The sequence below is a fragment of the Pinus tabuliformis genome, chromosome 4_1 (assembly GCF_031772625.1).
Source record: "Pinus tabuliformis cultivar Carrire ecotype Pingquan chromosome 4_1, CPIR1, whole genome shotgun sequence".
Classification (NCBI taxonomy): Eukaryota; Viridiplantae; Streptophyta; class Pinopsida; order Pinales; family Pinaceae; genus Pinus; species Pinus tabuliformis.
In genome coordinates, this window is record NC_142303.1 from 4,507,737 (window position 1) to 4,530,408 (window position 22,672).

A 22,672-nucleotide genomic window follows, 5' to 3' on the forward strand; every position below is an offset into this window, starting at 1 on the left:
TTCCTATCTCTCCTAGGAATCGCTACATCCACAACATCTCTTTACAAGCTTCTGTTGCAGCTATGTACTCTGCGTCTTTTGTAGAGAGGGCTACTATTCTTTGTAACCTTGACACCCAAGATACTGTTGCACCTGCAAATGTATACAAATAACCTGTAGTGGACTTTTTCGTATCCATATCTCCAGCCATATCCGCATCTGTAAATCCTTCAAGCATAGTCTCATCATGACCAAAACATAAACAATAATGACTAGTACCCTTGAGATACCTCAAAATCCATTTTATTGCTTGCTAATGTTGTTTGCCTAGATTGGCAAGGAACCTAGTCACTACTTCCACTGAATATGCAATGTCTAGTCGTGTGCATACCATGGCATATATCAAACTGCCAACTACTGAAGCATAAGGAATATTGCTCATTTCTTCTTTCTCTTTGTCATTACTAGGACATAATTCAGTACTCAGCTTGAAGTGGGCTGCAAGGGGTGTACCAACTGGCTTGGCATCCTTCATATTAAACATGGCAAGCACCTTCTTGATATATTTTTCTTGTGACGGCCACAACCTTTTGTTTTTCCTATCACGCATAATATGCAAGCCCAATATCTATTGTACTGGTCCCAAATCCTTCATTGCAAATTTGCTACCCAAATATTTCTTCAACTTATTGATCTTATTCTTATCATTTCCAACAATCAACATGTCATCCACATATAACAATAATATGATATACTTTCCTTGATCATACCTCTTGATATAGACACAATGGTCAGCTTCCAACCTCTCAAAACCATGTTCCAACATGAATGAATCGAATTTCTTGTACCATTGTCGAGGTGCCTATTTCAACCCATAGAGACTCTTCTTCAACCTACAAACAAGGCCTTCTTTTCCTTTTTCTATGAAGCCTTCTGGCTACTCCATATAAATTTCTTCCTCCAATTCACCATGAAGGAATGCATTTCTTACATCTAACTATTCACATTCTAGGTCTAAAGCAGCAACTAGACCAAGAATGGCTCTAATGGATGACATTTTAACAATAGGTGAGATAATTTCAGTGAAGTCAATACCTTCTTTTTGGCAAAACCTTTCACCACCAGCCTTGCTTTATACCTCTCCTTCTTTTTGTCACCTTCGTGCTTAATCCTGTAAACCCATTTGTTTTGTAGAGCTTTTCTACCTTTTAGGAGGTTTACCAACTCCCAAGTTTTATTTTCCTGCAAAGAGTTCATTTCTTCTTCCATTTCTTTCTTCCATTCCTTACTGTGCTCGACTTTACAAGCTTCTTGAAAACAATTAGGTTCACCTTCATCAGTCAACAAAATATAGTTTGAAGGAGGATACCTTTGTGAAGGCTTATGAGGCCTAGAAGATCTGTGAACCAATTGTGGTGGTGCATTATCAGGTTGAATCTCCTGTAAAGTTTCCTGCAAGATTCCTTATTCTTGTTTTTCATTATTTTCCACTTGTTGTTCTTCATGCTCCTGAATTTGTTGTTCATTTTCTTGTATTGGTGGTATGTTTTTCTGCTGCTCTTCAAACTTGTCAATAAACTTCTTGACTTCCAACTCACCTATAGTCCTCTTGAACATTTCTAACTCATTAAATATAACATCCCTGCTTCTAATAATTTTATGTTTGACTGGATCCCATAGACGATAACCAAAATCTTCATCCGCATATCCCAAAAAAATGCATTTCATAGATTTATCATCTAGCTTAGTTCTATTTTCTTTGGGAATATGTACGAATGCTTCACATCCAAAGATTTTCAAGTGAGAATAATTCAAATTCTCACCAGTCCAAACTTCTTTAAGGATACCTCCATCCAAGGTTGTAGTTGGAGATCTATTTATGAGGTAGCAAGCAGTCCTGACTGCTTTAGCCCAAAAATTCTTCTCCAAACCGGAATTGGACAACATACTTCGCACCTTTTCCATAATGGTGCGATTCATCCTTTCTGCGACACCATTCTGTTGAGGAGTACCAGGCACAGTCTTCTCATGCTTTATGCCAAACCTGTTACAATATTCCTTAAATGCATTTGAGCAATATTCTCCACAATTATCTGTTCTTAAACACTTCAGCAATTTGTTAGTCTCTCTTTCAACAGCAACATGGAATTTTTGAAATATTCCAAACACTTCACTTTTATTTTTCATAGGATATGCCCAAACCTTCCTGGATGCATCATATATAAATGTTACAAAATATGATGCTCCTCCTAACGATTTGATGTTAACAGGCCCAAACACATATGAGTGTACCAATTCTAAAACATTTTTCTTTCTATCATGGCCACCTCTAAGAAATGAAACCCTTCTTTGTCTACCATAGATACAATGCGCACAAAGATCAAGATTGTAGGATTTCAAACCTAGCAATAAATTTTTATCAACATTTTAAACCCTTCTCGCTCATGTGACCCAAACGCTGATGCCACAAGTCTGTTGAATTTCCTTCTTTTGTGATAGCAGCCAAATTTGATTTTCCTATCAGTGTCTTCAATGTGTATAATGTTCTTGTCTTGGGTCTTTTGGCCATGACCAATGCACCTTTGCTAATTTTCCAGCCTCCTTTTCCAAAGCTTGTCGAATAGATTTCATCATCCAATTGTCCCATAGAGATTAAATTCATGCGCATTTCTGGTACATGCCTAACCTATTTTAACAATATATCTTGTCCATCTTTCATCTTGATCTAGACATCTCCCACTTCAACAATACTGCAAAAATGATTATTCCTCAAATGCACTCTACCATAATCACCAAGATTATATGAAACAAAACTATCTTTGCATGGGGTTACATGGTCAGATGCCCCAAAGTCAAGGATCCAATCAAAGCTACTGCTAGATGTATATACACATGCATCCTCTACTGAAACGGTAAACAACACATCACCATCTGTGGCTACAACAATAGTCTCACCTTCATTTGTGCTGGATGACTTGTGATTTGCACTGGACGGTCTCTGATCCTTTTGTCCTTTCTTCCAGAATCGACATTCTTTCTTCATCTGCCCGAGTTGGCCACAATGAAAGTAGATGATTTTGCCTCTCCTTGATTTTGATCGGCCTCTCGATCTTGATCGCCCTTGCTGGCCTCGATCCATTTTCCTATCACGATCAGCTAGAGCTAGAGCCTCTCCTCCCTAGTTTTCCGCAATTGACTTGCGTCGCAGTTCCTCATTCATTAAACTACTGCTGACATCATCAAACTTCAGGGTCCCTGTAGTTGCTGAAGTGCTCATAGCTACAATTAAATTTTCCCAATTGTCTAGCATAGAACACATCAGCAATATGGCTCTAATTTCATCATCTAAAATGATTTTAATAAAGGCAAGTTGATTAGTAATAATATTAAATGCATTCAAGTGCTCAGCAACTGAAGCACCCCCCTTCATTTTGAGATTAGAAAGCTTCTTCATCAAGAACACTTTGTTTGATGTCGTGTTCTTCTCATATAGATCATGGAGCTTCTTCCATACTCTTTTTGCCGTCTTTTCTCCAGACACATTGAAATAAACATTCTTTGCTAAATATTGGTGGATTGTTGCAATCACCTTTCTATCTAGCTTATTCCACTCTTCATTTGTCATCGATGAGGGTTTCTTTGTTGTGCCCTCAATCGGCAAATATTGATCCTTTAAAATTAGTATATCCTCCATCTGTGATTTCCATAGGGCAAAATTAGCCTCGCTCAAATATCTGTAACTGTTGTCTCCATTTTCAATCAAATTCACGCCCCAAAACACAAAAACTCCACTTAAAAATAAAACTTTAATTATTACTCTTTAAAATTTAGTAATAATGACCTTCCTCCTTTTAAAATACCCTTTTCAAAATTCCTACTCCTTTTTAAAATATACTTTTCAAAATTCTAACATATAATTATATATGTTTCATAATAAATATAAAAACATATATAATGTTTTAACCTTTTCACATTTCACACATACATATGTTGGTTTGAGAAAAAACTTGACGTATACATGCAAGCTTGATGTAAAAAAAACTTACGAACACCACGTTTCAACTCCAAACTCCACGGATCTCCATGTTTCAAACTCCAGCAACATGTTTCAACATAGATCCATGACCTTGTTTTTCTTGCAGCAACTGCCTTTTAGTTCCAGCGTTCCTCAGCTATTTCCTGGACAGATCCTTCAACAGCTCCAGGGGTAGCAACCAACGTTTTAACAAACGCTACCAGAGTAAGGCAATGGCACTAAGCGGCTTGCACAATGGATATTCGACCCTAGCTCTGATACCAGTTGTTAGACCAGAGCATACATAACACACAACGGATTTATACTCAGAGACAGACAAATGGAGAAACAACAAGATTACTCAATCAAAAACAGCGGAATAGATAAAACAATCACTAGAGAACAGAAATCACTTTGTATTACATAACAGGCTTGGGCCTTGGCTTGCTTTCCTTAGCCAGAGAAATTACAAATTTATGGATGCAGAAGAAGGATCTAGAATCCTGTATGTGATTCAGATGGAGATCTGGAATGATCCAGAAACTAATGGCGGTGTAGAAAGATCTAGAATCATGCATGTGATTTTAGAAACCACTTGCGGTGTAGAAGGATCTAGAATCCTGCATGAATTTGGCTTCACACTTAACAACCTCGACTTTGCATATTAAATTAGCCTTATGCAAAGTGTAGAGGAAAAAAGTTTGACTTGATATATTTCCTGCTCTTTAACAAACTCCATCACACACCTTCTCCTACATTTCCAGCGCACCCTCTTTTGCACAACAAAATAGTAGTAGTTAGCCCCACCCCCCTCACATACACAAGGGAAATGCAACCCCGTCAATTATAGTATTATTGCGCACTCACCACTGATGAAAATACCACTCACAAAATTGATATTTTTTATTTTAAAATGATTTGTCATGCACGGACAAATAGTGAAAATAAACCCTCTACCAAGGGAAATGTGCCATATCAAACTCACTCACCTAAAAAAAATTAGAAATAAAATTTCCACAAATTAGAAAATAATTTTTAAATTTACTAAAAACTAGGAATACTCACCATTTCCCAAAAAAAAAACAAAATTACACTCTATAAAATAATTGATAGTCGAAAGACTTTGACCTAGGGGCTAGTGATATAATCTTACACAAAAGAGAGACTAATAAAATGAATATTGTGAATAGAAATAGACTACTCCTATAATATTGTTTTATTAATTTATTAAAATTTTCAATACTCTAAAATTCATATGAAGTGTACACTAATACTCACCATTCGCCCCACTGCCCTCCCCTCCCCAAAAAAAGAGTTCAAAATCACAAAACTTTATAAAATAATTGATAATCGAGAGACTTTAACCTAGAGGCTAGTTATATAGTCCTACACAAAACAGGGACCAATAAAATGAATATTGCGAATAGAAATAGGCTACTTCTGTAATATTGTTTTATTGATTTAGTAAATTTTTCAATACTCTAAAATTTATATGAAGTGTACACTAAAGTTTTAACTGAATTCAACTCAGTTTTTACTAGAAAACCATCTTTTGTTATAACCGTCGCCTATCCTGTTTTTATTGAGATTTTGAATGTAATCCACATACGTGGAAATAATTTACAGAAGCAAGAAATAAAATTCAGGGTACTTCTAAAATTTAACAGAATTCAACTCATTTATTACCAGAAAATAATCTTTTGTTATAACAGTAGGCTATCCCTGGTCTTTATTGAGATTTTCAGTGTACTGTTTTATTGTGATTTTGAATGTATTCCACATACGTGGAAATAATCTCTAGAAGCAAGAAAAGACTCGCCCCTACGTTATCTCCGCGCGGTATCTAGGTGGCGCACGTTCTTTGAATGCAATGCGTTTCAAATTTGACGCATAAAGTGTGGATGTTTCTTGCTATTATCTCCAAGCAGATGTAGGTGGTCCACGTTCTTTGAATGCAATGGGTTTAAATTTGACACATAAGTTGTGGATGTTTGTTGTTATTAGCCCCTGCATTATCTCCCTCGCACCAGAATCTAGGTGGTCCACGTTCTTTGAATGCAATGGGTTTCTAATTTGACACATAAAGTGTAGCTCACGGCTCACTTTTTGAATATAGAAAGCAATTTCATCCATCGTGGACTGCGATGTGACCTCAGGTCCACGCCCACATCCACAGTGCGAGAACAGCCCACGATCACGACTCAGGGGAGGGGAGTAGTCTACCAGGTGGAGGAATGGCCCGGTTTTCGTCGCCACCCAGAAAAACCTCCGGCTTCTGCCGCTGGCAATTCCTCCGCCCTCCGCGAGCTCCGCCCAGCTTCGCATTAATGTCGAAGACTGACAGGTCCCTGACATACAGCCTGATTTCCATCGCGTCTTGCCGCACGGGAAGTTAATTCAGCATGGAATTTGAATTATTCCAAAAACCCGCGGGCTGCTCCCTCACCAATTCGACCCTATTAGACCCTGCATTCTGGGAATCTCACTCACCAATTCGACCATTGGAGGGTGGAAAAATCTGAGCAACTCTATCCAGAGCCTCACATTTCGCAGCAATGAGGCCCTGGTTGGAGAGCTCCCGTCTGAGCTATGTGAGCTGGGAAACTTAGAAAATCTGGTTGTGAAAGAAAATAACATGAAGGGTCCATTGCCAGAGGAGCTGGGGAGATTGTATAAACTGAAAAAGCTCGTTGTCAGTCGGAATCAGTTCTGTGGCCAAATTCCAACTTCGATTGGCAACTTGGAGAATCTGCTAATCCTGGACCTGAGTTTCATTAAGTTGAATGGTACTTTGCCTTCTGAAATTGGGGGCTTAAAATCTCTCATGAAGATGGATTTGAGCGATAATTTTATCAGAGGGAAGATTCCGCTGGAGTTGGGCGATTTGAAAAATGTGATGCTGTTGGATCTTCGCAACAATGGGCTTCATGGCAATCTTCCACAGACATTGACGGACATGAGTAATTTGCAGGAGCTTTATCTAGGAACCAATCCTATTGGGGGCAATATTTCTCTAGCATGGGATAAGCTGCCAAAGCTAATGAGTTTCGATCTCTCGACCTCAAGATACGAGTGAAGAATACCAGAGTCTCTGGGTTCATCCAAGCAATTGCGATATATTGCTCTCAATGGCAATTGTTTCACCGGGGAAATCCCATCGAATTTGGCGGAGATTCATTCCTTCCTTGAATACATTATATCTCAATGGAAATAATTTATCAGGCACAGTGGTTTTTCCTGAGATCTTTTGCAGGAGATTGGGAAAGCGCCTAGCCCTGTGGAATAATAGCCCGGGCCTTTGTTATGAAGGCTCTGGTATAATAATTCCTCATGGTGTCAGTTGCAGCTCCGAACCATCAAAGGCAGCAAGCCACCCATCTTCTCCAACTAGTTTTGTAAGCCCAGGCATAAAGAGATATGATGTTGAATATGTTTCTGTACTGCTGTTATTACTGTATGTAGGCACTATAATGGCTCAACAGCCATAGATAAAAAACAGACCGCCCTTATTTTGAAAGACGCGTATATAATTTTATGTGTATACTACATCAGGATACCTGTGTTCCTTTTTGTTATCGTTCGTTATATTAAGAAATATAAAAAAAAGGTTCGGGGATACAAAATCTGTTTCATCTTTTTGTGTTTCTCTAAGTAATATTTGACCCAATCAGTCATTTGGTGATGATTTGACTCAGTTACTGCGAGTACATGTTACCTGTCTGACCTTATTTTGCATATTTTTTCAGGAAAAGACTTGCTAATATATGAATTGACCATGGCTTTAAATTCCAAACTGGCCATGGCATTTTGGTGGAAAAGTGAGGACAGTGTAAACTGGCCATGGCATTTTGGTGGAAAAGTGAGGACAGTGTTTGATATAAATGTGAAGAATCAGCCATATTTTAAGAGATTGTCAGTCTGTAACAGTAAACCCTAACCCTACTGTAAAACGGGAATTGACCATTGCTTTAAATTCCAAATTGGCCATGTCATTTAGATGGAGGAGAAGTCTGAGGGCAGGGTTTGATATAAATGTGAATAATCAGCCCTATTTTAAGAGATTGTCAGTCTGTAACAGTAAACCCTAACCCTACTGTAAAACGGGTATTGACCATTGCTTTAAATTCCAAATGGAGTAGTCTACCCAGGCGGAGGAATTGCCCGGTGACTGTGTATCAATTAAAATACATGAAATAGATATAGTTAGTAACCCAAATGATAAGCATGTTCCATGTTTTCAGTAAAATTAAAATGATATTGAAGGGTAGCTTGAAAGAGACCTTAGATGAAGGAAATCAAAGCAACAACATTTTGTGGCAAAGGATTACTCTATTAGAGTACACATAGCTGGTAATATTGATTACAGAGTCTGAGTTGGTTAGAGCATTGCATCAGCCTCTGAAACAGCAATGGCCAAAACCTGCACACAAGTAAAATATATATAAATCCACTCTTCACTTCACTACTTTGTGAATTGTGACAAAGCAGAATCTTACATCATCTAGAGCTGAAGACTGTTTAGATACTGTTAAGTTGAGCTTCTCAAAACTTGACAGGGACGTTTCATCAAGTGCAGGGGCTAGATTATGCGTATCTTTGATGCCAGAACTGTATGTTGTCTTCAATTTCCCCACTCTCTCTGTTAGTCCTTCTGTAACCTTCGGCAGTATGTTATAAAATGACATTGTAAATGAGGACTGCTTATATTAACAAGGAAATGGAGCCAAAACCAAAAGTCAAATTCTTGTTTACAGTCTTGTGTTAACTGCTTTTTAGTAGAAACAAAAAGCTGCAATTGTTCTTCCATACTTCTTAGCTGTTGCTGTTGTGAGACTGAATCCGAAACCGATCTATGTAAGACATCCAGATGTTGTGAGTCCGTACTATCAGTGGTTGAACTCTCGAATATAATCAGTTGCATGATCCATATTGACCCTATCACCATGATCTCGGAGTAGTCGAAAATCTAAGATTTGAATGAATTGAATTGTAGCAGAGTTCATAAGATTGGCACGCCAAGCAAGACTCAAAGCCACAGAAATAACAAGTTGCGTGCCCGAGCGATATTCGGAGCCACAGACCCAAGAGAGATCGAAGCTGCAGATGCAAATACAATTATTTTCACACCATGTTTCACAGAGTTTGCCTTTGATTGAAATTTGATAATACAATCATTGATGAGGATATCACAGCAGTTGTATCGACTGAATACTATCCTAGTTCATTAACAAAGAAAATTGATGATATTTAGGTTTGAAACTTTAATTTAAGGTTTATTAGATTAGGACAATGCTTTGAGCAAAGATTATTGTACTGCTTATTAAGGTGTTTGAATTAGGTTTGACACAATGACAGTTGTGCAGTGGTACTCTGATGTGAAGTTAACAATACATAATGCAGGTTGTGAATTAATACGATAATAACTTTTAAGTATCTGTGGAGCCTACAGTAACATTGGAAGTATCCAAGATCTGAAGATATAATGTATGATGATGCATGTATTGAATTTTTTGAAGAAGGTGAGGATTATAATTAACATTGATAAATGCGATAAGTGAAATTAATGAAAACATTAAAAAGGGGTGGACTACTTTGAGAAATGCCTGTCAACTTACCCACCAGAGGAGGTTCCTTGAATTGGCAGCAGTGGAGCATCGTCTGCAACTTTGTAAACTCCATTCCCACATGGCAGCTAGAGAAAGACTTGTACCAGAATGATCCCAGGCCAGATACAGTTCCAACCAGGAGGAATCTAGTTTGGGGTGTGATCCAAGCCCAACAACCGAAGGTCAGTTTTCTGATCACTGACAACTGCACCAGAAGCAACACATAGTATGTCCAGGCACTCTCTAATCAAATTAACTGAGGTTTGGTTGGTGTGAACAAATATTATAGACCATGGGTTATTGATGGTCCCATGAGATGTCTGCATTTTGCCTAAGGAGGAGGGTGGCTTGTGGCTGATTGATATGGTGGTTCAGGGCAAGCCTGCAAGATTTTGGCAGCAAAATGATTGTGATGTGCTTGGAAGGTTCAGCCACTTGGCAGATTTGATTGAGATTATCTCTTCTCCACACCTTTTCCAATTTAGAGGTTCTTCTATGTTAAAAAGCATCTGGTCCACTTGGAAATGTGTTGCCAAATGTGTGTATTGGATTTATACCGGCACTGGATGCCATTGGGATTTGGTGATACAACCAAGCTGGTGCTGGAAGGGTCATGGCCAATGCTTTCTGGAGATTCCTCAGTATCAAGCTAGCAGGCTAAGCAGGCAGGGCATCTTATTTTGGAAGGACTTGCAGGATTCATATTCCAGATCATGGTTTGATTGGAGGGTGCTAGCTCTTGAGAAAGCTCTCCTTTCTTTAGATAGATTGACTATCTGGATCTCCAAAAGATGATCCCCTTGGAGGATTTGTTTAGGATCAACGTTCAGATGCCCTGTTTACAGAGAGTGGCACTGATCCTTTTGTAAGCAGCTACTGAACTGCGGTAAGAAGTAGTTGTACTTCTTGCTTCATCAGAAACAACCTATGGCACCAGTCTTAAATGGTAGATGGACCTCCTCATATTCAGAGACCAAGTGAATTCATGGATTACATAGTCTGTTCTGTTTGATTAAAAAATGTGAAGATGGGTTTACATGCAGCAACATGATGACAAAGATGACGATAAGCCATGTATGCATCTTTCGGAACATCTAATTTTACAAGGAATAAAAACTGTCATTTTTTTAGAATTTGCAAACAACAAAAATAGTCATGTTTTTTTCTATGTAGTGTGCAAACAACTGATGAAATCCCTGGAATTGGATTCCCATTTTCTGGTGGGCATTGATAAGTTGTTGCAGTCCAAGCTTTGTGTTACCTCTATTTTTGTACATGGACTGTGATTATGAATATTGTGCCTAAGTGCTATGTCATGTGGACCTTATAAAGGGTCAACTTAATGTATTGTAAATGTCGTTTTAGTAAAGTTATGTAACCATGTAAAGTTTCCTACAGCAAGCTCAAGGCCAAGGCCCCATTAGTGAATATGATTAGCTTGGGAATATCTTTGCTTTCCTGAGTTGACGGGGCGTAGAGGTCAAAATAAAATGTGCAAGCAGATTCAAGGTGATCGCGGTTCTGGGTTTAGGAGCTTTATTATAACTGTTGTTTGAAAGGAGGTAATGGAGAAGCAAACAATGAGGTTCATTGTTAATGGTGTTAATAATATAAACATTATGTATTAAGTGAGCATGATTATAATAACATGACAATATAGTTAATTATTGATTAGGTTAGTGAGGTGGTTAGACCACCTTAACTGTCTCGGGGTACTTTAAACTTGTGACAGCTGAGAACCTACCTGATTGTAACAAATTTGAGATAATGAACTCCTTTTCCTTGATTGTGCAGTTAGCTTGACTGTGTTTCTCTTGAAAATCTTTCAAGACTTCCTCAGTGTCATCAAGCTTTTTCTGTGAAAGAAAAATAGGAAGTGTTCTAAGTCAACAGAGTAACACAAAAACACCTGAAAAGTGCACAGAATTAACTTATTGTATGCTAGCATTGGGACTATTCATTCATACTTGTGTCATCTGGAGTTTATCAATCAAGTCCGCATTTGTTTGCTGGTGAGAAATATTCATGTAGGGAGGTATATGTGGGCCAAATATGGCAGTTGCCTTGAAATGTATTTGAGGGCTTATCGACAAGTCATTTTCATCATTGAAAAGACCATTCTAAAACATACATTTGTTCATTTGCCAAAAACATCTGAGAGAATGTTGGAGTCACCAAGAAACCATGTGGATAAAATTCTCAAAGGTTGGAAATAAAGATTTCTCTTCTGCAATATATTGTCAGACTTCAAATGAACTTCATTTGGCTTCCTGCCATACTCACAAGCTTTGAAAACTGATTGAAACTGTTTTTTTGAGAATTGCAATATAGATGATATCTTTTATGTGAAATTAATGGATGGTTCTGAAAATGACACATTTTTTTACAAGGATATTTATATAAAAAAAAAATCAGTTAATCCGCTAAATTTAACCCTTAAAAAATCCATTTACATCGATAAGAAGCCTGAAGTCCTTAATTTATGGCAGTATTATCTAATTAAAGCAAGGGAAAAAAAACAGAAGAAACATGTTGTCATCTATCTTAGAGATGCTTTCTTGGCAATACAAGATATGGCCATCTCTAGTAGAGATGATTCAAAAGTACTATCTCAGAGCTACAGGCACGAGATGGTGCCATCTTTCTATTATTGAAAATTTGAATCCTCATCATAAGCAGCAGAGAGTGACTGCTACTCTGAATATCTCTATCTATAGACCATTTCTACCTTATCTCTAGTATGGAAGCAGCAGGTGAGCAGAGCGGAGTAAGAGAAAAGGGCTACAATTGAACAAGGTCAAGCAACACCTCTTCCACTAGCACTCCAAAAATTGCTAGCTCTATGTTAACCCCTACTTCCTCTGCTTCCTCTCTGAATATTTTCCACTCTTGTCTCCCCCTCTTAAAGTCTAGCTCAACAATCCTGTCTGCATGACTATCGGTATCAATCTCTTCTTTCCATGCAGAAGAAGGAGATATTTGTCCACATATAATCTTCTTTACCAATTGCTCCTGAGCCTACTGTTGCTGTTCTCTCAGCCATGGCTCTACCCCTGCCATAAACCCACAGCCATGGCATTTTCTGCTTGACTGTAACTCTTCATTCACCCTATGAAACAGAAGCTTGTGCGCCTGCCTTGCTGCAACTAAGGAAGGATGATGAGAACCCCATAATGAAGTTAATGGGGATGCAGGAGGAAGACTCTCTGGAATTGTTTGAGAGAAATGGACATCTTGTTTCATATGATATTCTGTCCCCACATCTTCTTCCCAATCCATTTCGTTATCGTGACTTGTACAGGGGCTTGTCTGAGCTGATGATGATATATCAGTAGAATCAACATCTATACCCATGCTCTGTGACTCGTCCTCCTCTGTACAATTGCCACTTTCATCTTCAGATGAATCCTTCCATGATGCTACTCTCTTTTCCAAAAGAAGAGGGTCCATGTAAGCAAGCTGTTCATATGCAGAAATTTTTTTAAGTAGCTGTCATTTGGCCCCTGCCATCAAAACAAAACTTATCATACTCAAACTGGCAAAATTGGAGGGAACTAAAAACAACACCCATAAAAACAATAAACAAAATGTGCATGGAAAGTAAAACGAGACAAAAGATTGAGGATGGCTTTAGAACTTACTCTGGATAGTAGCATATGTATTTTCAAAGCCTGGAGTATCCTCAAAAGGGGAGTCCAAGACAGAAACCGGACTAAGTTGTTCAGCCTCTTCAAAACAACCAGTCTAGGGCCTGATGAAATTAGAAAATAGTTAGTTGGCAATAATGCTGAATAAGAATTGCCTGATTTATGCAGGATAAACCCTACTTCAACAAAATTGAATTGGCTCTATTCGAGATGACTGTTTTTGCTTCTTTTTTCTTCTCTTGGTTCTTTGATGTTAATTATTATGTCCCTCTTGAATCCCATCATTTTCTCTGACCAGCCTATAGGTTGAACATATCCTACATAAGATCTGAAGTCTTCCTCACTCTGATAGATAAGAACACTTTTCATTCATCTTCATTTTCCAACTTTTATAATTGGAGACTACTGGAATCCTGTTTGTTGCTTGTGGGCCTTTATGGTAATAACAGGTAAAGGATTCTTTCTGGTTGTTTTTTGAAAGTGATGAGATTATTGTTACCCTTCTTCTGTCTGCTAATTGTTCTCATTTGGCAACCTCTGAGACAACGTTGTTAATGAAATGGGTTTGTTTTTCACTGATTCCCTTTTGTTAATCTTGACCCTGCTGACCTTCAGTTCCAAAGCATGTTCTTGTCCACTTTCTTAAAGTTTAGTAACCACATTGTTGGTTTGCTTCCTCTCTTTTCAGAGTTCTTTATGCAGGCTGCTCTGTCTGAGAGTATCCTAAGTACTGATCTTTAACTTGTTGATGAGAAAGGCCATTCTATTTGTTTCTGTGAGAACCCTGTCTGAAATCCTAATTGAAGAATAGTTAATCATGATCATTAGTGTTTGGAGAGAAACCCAAATAGTCCTGGTATTTTAAGAATCAGTGCTGAGGACATATTTTGTGTTTTCCTTGAGGCAATCAGCGCTTTTTATGTCTTCTTTTGGAAAATATGATTGATCGCTTTAGCTCTTTTAATGAAGCGTGCTGAATCATTATTTTTCTTTTTCCTTTGCAGTTCTGGAAGCCGAAGAAGAAGCAAAAAAGTATGAGCGAATTCATCTATGATCTCCCTACTATTTTTTATGGACATATTTCTGTATATTTATAGAGTCGAGTCTCTGGATGCTTCTGCTTAATAAATTGTGTCTAGAAGGAACTGAGTTTTCTTATTTCATTTACACTGGTTTAATGAACTTTCTATCAATATGGACTGACAAAATTGTTTGGTTTTGCGTTCTTCTCAGAGTTTTGGTTCCATTGAAAGAGGATCACCAACATGGAAGAACCGGGCAGAACAACGCAAGAAACAAGTCAGGGCCACCCCTAAAAGGCCTTTCAGGCTACTGACAGAGGTATAAACATGTCTCTTCTGATTTATATACTCTTTCTTCTCATCGACATAATACAGTCAGGGTCACCCCTAAAAGGCCTTTTAAGCTACTGATAGAGGTATAAAGTCATAAACATAACTCTCCTGATCTACATACTCTTTCATCTCATCAACCTAATACATTTATGGTTCGCTCAATTGTACATATATAATTCATTTTATAACACACTGTGAATTCCATGCACTTCAAAGCTTCTTTGGCTTCCATTTCATTCCTGTGTTCTGTCCAACCCAAAGCTCAAAGCGGAGTGCCTGTTGCCAATAGGCACGAACTGCAATTTTTCTTCTGTAACTACTGTTTTTCTCAGCTAAAGACAAATCGTATCTTAATAATTAACTCAGACATTAGTCCCAGTACTGGGGTTTGTGCAGGTTATGTGGGAAAGTTTGTCATTTCGCAGAGCTCCTGTATATAATCTCCTATTTCTTCGCTGAGTTCGTACTCTTTCTGAATCGATCACGGGAATCGGTCTTGGAATCTTCAACGAAGCATTATCTAAAAATATAATTACAGAGAAAAGCTCTCCCAGACACTAAAATAAACTTGTTTTAAGTTCAGTGTCTCAATGGGGATGGAGGGCACGGTTAGGGTTAGGTGAGTACTGTTTGTGATAATCAGGATCATTACCCATGTCCAATTATGCGATCTGTCCAACCCAATTTTTTCGAGTTAACTTACAATACTCAAACGCTTAGAGCGATGGCAAATTTTAAACTTGAGTTTTCATCTAGTTTATTAAGAAACATAGTTTGCAGGAACACTCTCTGACCTTTTTATCTGAGGACACAACAAATCTCAGCAAACGAGGCCTCTCTGAATTCGATCCCAGCAGCAATCACCAACAAACCCCAAACGTTGAGCACGCAACTGATCCCTGGAGCGTAGAAAGCATAGCTTAGAAAGCGGAGTGAGTTTTCCAGAATGCCGGGTCGAATTGGTGAGTGAGTTTTCCAGAATGCAGGGTCGAATTGGTGAGGGAGCAGCCCGCCGGTTTTTGGAGTAATTCAAATTCCATGCTGAATTAACTTCCCGTGCGGCAAGACACGATGGAAATCGGGCTGTAGGTCAGGAACTGGTCAGTGGTCGACATTAATGCGGAGCTGGGGGAGCTCGCGGAGAGGGCGGGAATTGCCGGCCGCCGGAGCCGGAGGTTTTTCTGGGTGGCAACGAAACCGGGCTATTCCTCCGCTTGGGTAGACTACTCCCAGGAGAGGTTTGCCTCATTGTTTCCATATTGTTTGGACTGGGCATTGATCCCGCCGTCCAAAGTGTTGGTACTCAAGTTATACACGAATTTCTAAATAAACGCGACACTAGTGGAATGGTTGTACTCGGTGATACAAAGCTCATTATTTATTACTGAGTGTGATATTTAAGGTGTCCATTATCAAAGTTGAAATTTTGTTTACCTAGAGAAAATAAATTTTTTAAAAAGTTTAAAAATAGAAATAATTATACAAAACATTTAAATAATGTATGTTCATTGAAAAATTTGCACGTGAAGAAATTGGATCCCTCTTGGCTCATATTAGATCCATATTTAAGCTATGTTGGTATGTAGATAAATGACCAGATTTAAGATACATGGATGTCAGTCAACTAAATTGCACATCACGCATAACCGCAAGTGAGAATTTGGACTTCTTTTCTTCTCGATCCTCTAGTTTTGATATGTTAGAAGTGCAACGTGCTCATTTTGCATTTTTGGATAGAAGAATTTTTTTGTCAATTTCGGAGATGGACCTCTTCCTTGTTAAAGCAACTTCATCAATTACAATTTATTATCCAAAGAGTTGTCTATCGAAGAGACACTCTTAGATGCACTGTTTAGCTCAAGAAACTTAATGGTGTTTTCAATCACCTTTAGGAGTTCAATTTGGTTCAAAGCAAGGAGATCATACAATGATACATTAGATTTTAACTTCTTAAGATCATCAATTAAGTTGTAACCGGGGATCGTGACACTTGAAGGGATGCAACTTTGTTTAGTCGGATGGGAGGACCCACGGGTTGAGGTTGTTATAGCCAAAGGCACTACAATTTTGTGCATTGGGATTAAACTTTTGTTGCAACTATTATATGCTCTAATCTCCTTAGTATCCTAACTCGAAGAGGGATGAATATCCCACAAACCATTTATGGAGGAAGGATGATCCTCTAGTTGTTCTCCATCTAGTTCTTCACCTTATGAGTCATTTTTTCCACGATCTTCTTGCTTTGAGTCCAAAATAGTCTCCATATATTTCAAAGTGTCAAATATGTACTACAATTGAGATAAATCTGAAGGGGATGCACTTTAGTTAGCTAGCGGATTATATTTCTTGAAAGTGGGCTTGCTGTTAAATCGAGATTGACCTTCCCTAGCTACCCTTTCCAAATCGCTGACTTTGCATGTTAGATTCTTTAATAGTCTAGTTATATCTAAAAGTTTAGGGAATGAAGATTCCTTAGAGTCGGCATTACTCGAATGAGTTCCTTGTTTTTTTTATAGAGGTAAAAGGCTTATCGTAGTCGACCAACGATATCTTGTGAACATTTACAAGGTCCTTCTCAAACTTAATAACTTCTTCAAAATTTTCCCAATAAGTGGCCTTCTCAAAGCTTTTGACAAGCATGGGCATAGATGGTAGCAGGATAGAAGTATAAATATCGATGGCCACTTCATTTGTAGCCTAGGATGCTTGAGGAATCTTATTCTGAAGGAGTTGAAACCTTTAATTGAAATATTTTACTTTTTCCTTAGGGCCCATTTTCATCGAGGATAGTTCTTGAGGGAGACTAGCTAGAGTCTTATCCTCTCCAAAATTTCCAATAAAGAGAGACTCAAAATCCTTGCAAGCAAAAATTGTCCTCAGAGTGAGGGAAAAGTACCAAGAGGAATCTTTCCCTTTAAAAATATATGGGAACAAATGGAAAACTACACAAGTCACACAACCAACATAAACCTCTTATTATGGTTATATGTGCCATCACCTTTATCGGGGTCAAACACTGGGAGGAATTTCTCCAAGTGCTTAGGTAGTGGATGTTTTGGTCTAGGGACAACAACAATGTCTTGAGATAACTAGGGTCTATCGGCCATAGTTAGGTTTATTGGATCTTGTTGACGATACAATGGAGAATGAGGTCGAGATGACTTGATTGGAGAATTTGGCTCAAGGAAATCAGTAGACCATGAGTGTGGAGAAGGGGTAGAGACAGTGGCTACCTAAAACATTCGACTAATAAATTTTGAAGTTGTTCTTTTGGAAATCCTTCGACACTAAATGGGAGGCTAGTAGAAAAATAATTAGAAGTGTCACTCTTCAGAGATTTGGACCCCATAGACGACTGTGTTATGGCTTCTTTAGCTCTCCATATGTATTTCTTAGGTTCTATCCCTTGTTCCAATGCTATAGTGTGGGTAACTCATCAACTTGTTCAAAGAAATTCAACTAGATGAGGAATTTTAATTTTGGAGGCATGGCTGATGGGATGATTCGATGAAAGTTGAGTTGAAGTATTCACTTTAGCCAGGGATGTGTTAATCAATTGCGGAGTAGATGATGAACTAGGCATCGAATTTATAACAATGTCTTTCTAAGCCATCCATCTCTTGCAATCTACAGTTGCAAATGATTACAGGCTAAACCTCATTGAGAGAATGAGAAGAATACTTTCTATCCCTCATGGAGTGGCCCTCCTTATAGCCCCATTTCTATTTATGGGTGAAAGGTGACCTTTGTTGGAATGTCATCAGCAATAGGAGGAAACTTGATCATGAGTCCCAATTAGACTCTCATTTGGTGTAATAACCTCCGAACAATATGTGGGCCCAATGGTTGCTTAGAGGATGAAGAATCACTTTCTTCTTCTGTTTGCTTATATGATTGAATTATCTACATACTATTAGCAAAATTCTTCATTATTTTAATTTGATTCTTATTTCGATTGGTGGAGGATAGGGGAAATTTATTACCGAAATGAATAAAATTGAGATAACATAAACTAAATTATTCATTTACATATAAATTGAGAATAAGATGTTTGTGGGCCTTTCAAAATATTGATCAAATGATAATCGTAAAAAAGAAGAAGTTATTGATCAATAAATCTTATGAGAGTGACGACATTCACATAAATATATGTTAATATGCAAGACTCACACAGAGTAATGCACATAATTCTCTAAAAAAGGATGATACATATATCTCCTAGATAATAGAATTGCATTAATAAGGAAAATGAGGCAATCATTTAAAAAATATTTCAGAGTAGGGCCTTCTAAAGAGGTATTCAATCTTTATAATACTCTCTTCTTTCCTCCTCTTCCTTTTCTCCTTTTCTGAAGGAACTACTTTTTATATCTATATTGACAGTGCAGTTACAAAAATGGCCCTTGGTGAATAATTCCTTAGGCACCATGAAGATGTTATGGCTTCTCTAACGAAGCTTGGTATCAATGTGTCTTCCAAGAGGCGGGTATGTTTAGGATTTTATAGATCCTAGGATCTTCTTCCTTTTGTAACTATTTTCTTTCCTTCAACGTTCAATCTACCAAGTCCTGCATGTTGGTCTTCATTCTAGAATCATAATAGTGGAGTTTTTTCACCTCCCTCGTGGGTATGATGATGAATTTTTGCATTGATTCTTCATCCACCCTTTGTATTTTCTCAATCATAGGGACTATCTTGGCTAACACATTAGAATTCTCATTCAATATCGGTTTAATGGAGGATAAGCTAGATAATACTTCTAAGGTCCCTAATTTCCATTCTTCTAACATCTTGGTGGCTGCATCCCACATCTTTTTTGCCAAATTGATGCTATGGTTTTCATAGCTTTACCTTCCTCATGTTCTAATTTCCACACGTTTATCAACTGATGATCCTTCCTTTTCTTCTCCTTGCTTAATCTGGGAAATGAATTGAAAGTGTCCCTGTTCTCTTTTTGCTACTCTAGGATTTGATAGAGAGTTTTGATGGCTCTCTCATATACCTAGGATTCAATATCTACTTCCTATAATATCTCCTCAAGTTATGTGAACCATTCTTGAACTTGTTACAATTTGTCCATAAAAGAACAAATTTCCCTTTGGAAGTTATTATTGACCTTGATTGCTTGGGATTTCGGTACTTGGATGTTGAATCAAGTCCTTTATGTATGGTCAATCCTTGCATTGATCTCCTGTAGGTGGTCCTCCTTGAGCTTCTTTAGCTCATTAAGATAAGATTCCCAAATATGTGGGGCTTCTTCTTCAAACTAAGCTTTGAAGGATTTTGTGTTGGGCATTGGATAATCCAGCGCTCCCTGTGTGTTTCGTGACATGGACTAACCGCCTCTCGAGGATCCGTTAACTCTGGCAATGCGTCCGTTTACTAACACCTGCGGGTTTTGGTGTAATGGCAATCGTGATCCCAACAAGTGGTATCGGAGCCAAAGGTCTCGAGTTCGAATCACACCTGGCTCGCGCTGGGGGGAGATTGTTGGGCATTGGATAATCCAGCGCTCCCTGTGTGTTTCGTGACATGGACTAACCGCCTCTCGAGGATCCGTTAACTCTGGCGATGCGTCCGTTTACTAACACCTGCGGGTTTTGGTGTAATGGCAATCGTGATCCCAACATTTTGATAAAGATATGGATTATGTCTCTAACCCTTACTGCTTTTCATCTTCCAAAAGTTGTTTTTGGTCTTTTAATTATTGTTGGAGTGACTTTACCATCTGATTTAATTTCTCCACATCTTACGATAAAATTTGAGTGGTACCCTTATTAGTTATTATCCATGACGACCTGTTGGCTACTTTGTTCGACTATAATCTAGATAATTCTCTGCTCTAGGATTTTTAAAATAATAATTTCCTTTACGCTAATCCCAATCTTTCACCTCTTTGAGATATTGTGGATGATCTCCCTTCTTGATTTATAATAATAGTATTCACATAAGTCGATGACTTCATCATCGGTATCCTTGAGATGATCTAGTAGAGGTGTAAGTTGCACATGTTTGCCCAGTGATTGGAAGGATATAAGAGATTATACTCTGTGGGATGATAGGGCCCTGTACCATAGTAATTGTTGGAACATGTAGCTCTGAAACTTCTAGTTGTTGGGAAGGCTCTGGAGAATGTTTTGTTTCTTCCAACTTACTGATATATCTACCTGGTAGACCTTTTTTCACCCTTGGTTAATCTTAATCAATGTTGATCTACTCAATGACCAAGGCTCCATCCTAGGCCAAATTTTGTTGTTGTAGTATCATCTCTGTCACGAGTCTTTTCTTTTCAAAGGAATTGACTTTAAGCTCATTTTCTTCATTTTTTACTTCTTAGAGTGCTTCTACCTTAGAAAGATGTTGTTCCTTTTGTTTTTTTTCTTTGTTTTGCTTTTGGAAGTTGGATGATTGATAGATGTTCATGTCCTCTCAATTAAATTCTCAGATTTTCTTTCGCGTACATGAGGGAATCCTGAAATATTGATTCATCATTGTCAAATTCATGTTCATACAAATAAGTGAGCCTCGCATACTTATAATGTTCTTTTATTACATTGTGGGGATCATGGCTTTTTAAAATGCATGTAAGAAGCTTTAGCTCCTTGATGTTATCATTTTCTTTAATGGGTAGTGGAAATTTTGTTACAGCATAGTGACCTATTCTTCAAGGGAAACCTGACCATGACCTCTTATTATTATTTTCCAATGCTAATGCCAACCCGACTCCCACATTCTGATAGGTGATCTCTTGGATCATAAGCCTCTAATAATAATAATAATATTATTATTATTATTATTAATTAAATACTTAATTAATTTCTTAAGTGATGACGGCCGTGTGAGCGAGGACTTTGGTCCCTATGGTTCTAGGTTCAAGTCCTCTTTGGGTGAACAATGTAATAATATATAATATAGTATTAACACTAAAATAATAATAATAATTACTTAATTGATAATAATAATTATGAATAATAATACTAACACTAATATTAATATTAATATTAATTAATAATAAATAATAATAATAATTAACTAATAATAATAAATTTAATTGATAATAAAAATATTAATATTACAAACCCAAAGAATTGATAACCGAGGAATTATCAATATTATAAATCCCAACGATTATAAACACAAGTGATCAATAAATCAAAAAAATTAATATTATAAACTCTAAGACTAAAAACTAAAGAGATTAATATTATAAACCAAGATATTAATATTATGAACCCAAAACATTAAAGAAATCACTAAATTAATAATATTATAAACCTAAGAAATTAATATTAAAAATCCAAGAGATTAATAAACCCAAAAAATTAATATTATAAATCTATATATTAAAAACCCAAAAAATAAATATTATAACCCAAAAAAATCTCATTTTCCTTATATAACTAAAACATAATAATAAATAAATACACTGAACAGTCCATAAATATAAAAAATACAAATAATATTATCTAAATAAATTATCCAAGCATCATAAATATAGAAAATCCAAATAATATTATCTAAAAAAAAATTAATCCAAGCATAAAAATCATGACGTATCCAAAATAAAATTTAAATCTTAATCTGATAGATGATAAATCTGCCGCCTCTCATGTAGATTTCTAGCTTCTGTGTTCTTCTATTTATATTTTTCTTATGCTTTAAGCGTTTTATGGTCTCTGTCGTTTATGCGAGTTGTCTGTGATTATTTATTGACTTTTAGGGTTCATAATATTATTTGCGGTTCCGTTGTTTTGCTGTTCTCTTATTTGTGGTTCTGTTGTTCTGCGGGTTTTTGCGGTTCTGTTGTTCAGTGATAGTGATCCGGGTTATTGGGTTGTCTCTGCCGTTTATGCGAGCAGTCTCCGCTGGATATGGGATAATCAGTGCCGGATATGAGTTGTCCCAAATCGCATTTTCCTACAGGTTCTTCTCTCACAGGTTTAATAACTCTGATATGCACTCGCTGTTTAGGTGAGATCTGGTTAGTCACTGACATCTAAAAATTTTGAGTGAAAAAGTATGTTAGGATATTTTGGGTTCTAGATTTAATCTTCTGCGGCTAGATCTAGA

General features: G+C 37.4%; 1 protein-coding gene across 1 annotated transcript; it reads right to left on the minus strand.

Moving 5' to 3' along the window:
* Positions 1 to 12,114: 12,114 nt before the first annotated feature.
* On the minus strand, positions 12,115 to 15,862 carry LOC149173960 (uncharacterized). Its single transcript, XM_089419128.1, has 3 exons — positions 15,397 to 15,862; positions 13,242 to 13,351; positions 12,115 to 13,103 (listed from the first exon to the last, which is right to left on the minus strand). The coding sequence occupies exon 3, from the start codon at positions 13,048 to 13,050 to the stop codon at positions 12,619 to 12,621; it is 432 nt and encodes a 143-aa protein (XP_089275254.1). The 5' UTR covers positions 13,051 to 13,103; positions 13,242 to 13,351; positions 15,397 to 15,862; the 3' UTR covers positions 12,115 to 12,618.
* Between the last annotated feature and the right edge of the window lie 6,810 nt (positions 15,863 to 22,672).

Coding starts and splice junctions, on each gene's coding strand:
- LOC149173960 (XM_089419128.1), bottom strand. CDS start 13,050: ATGGACCCTCTTCTTTTGGAAAAGAGAGTAGCATCATGGAAGGATTCA.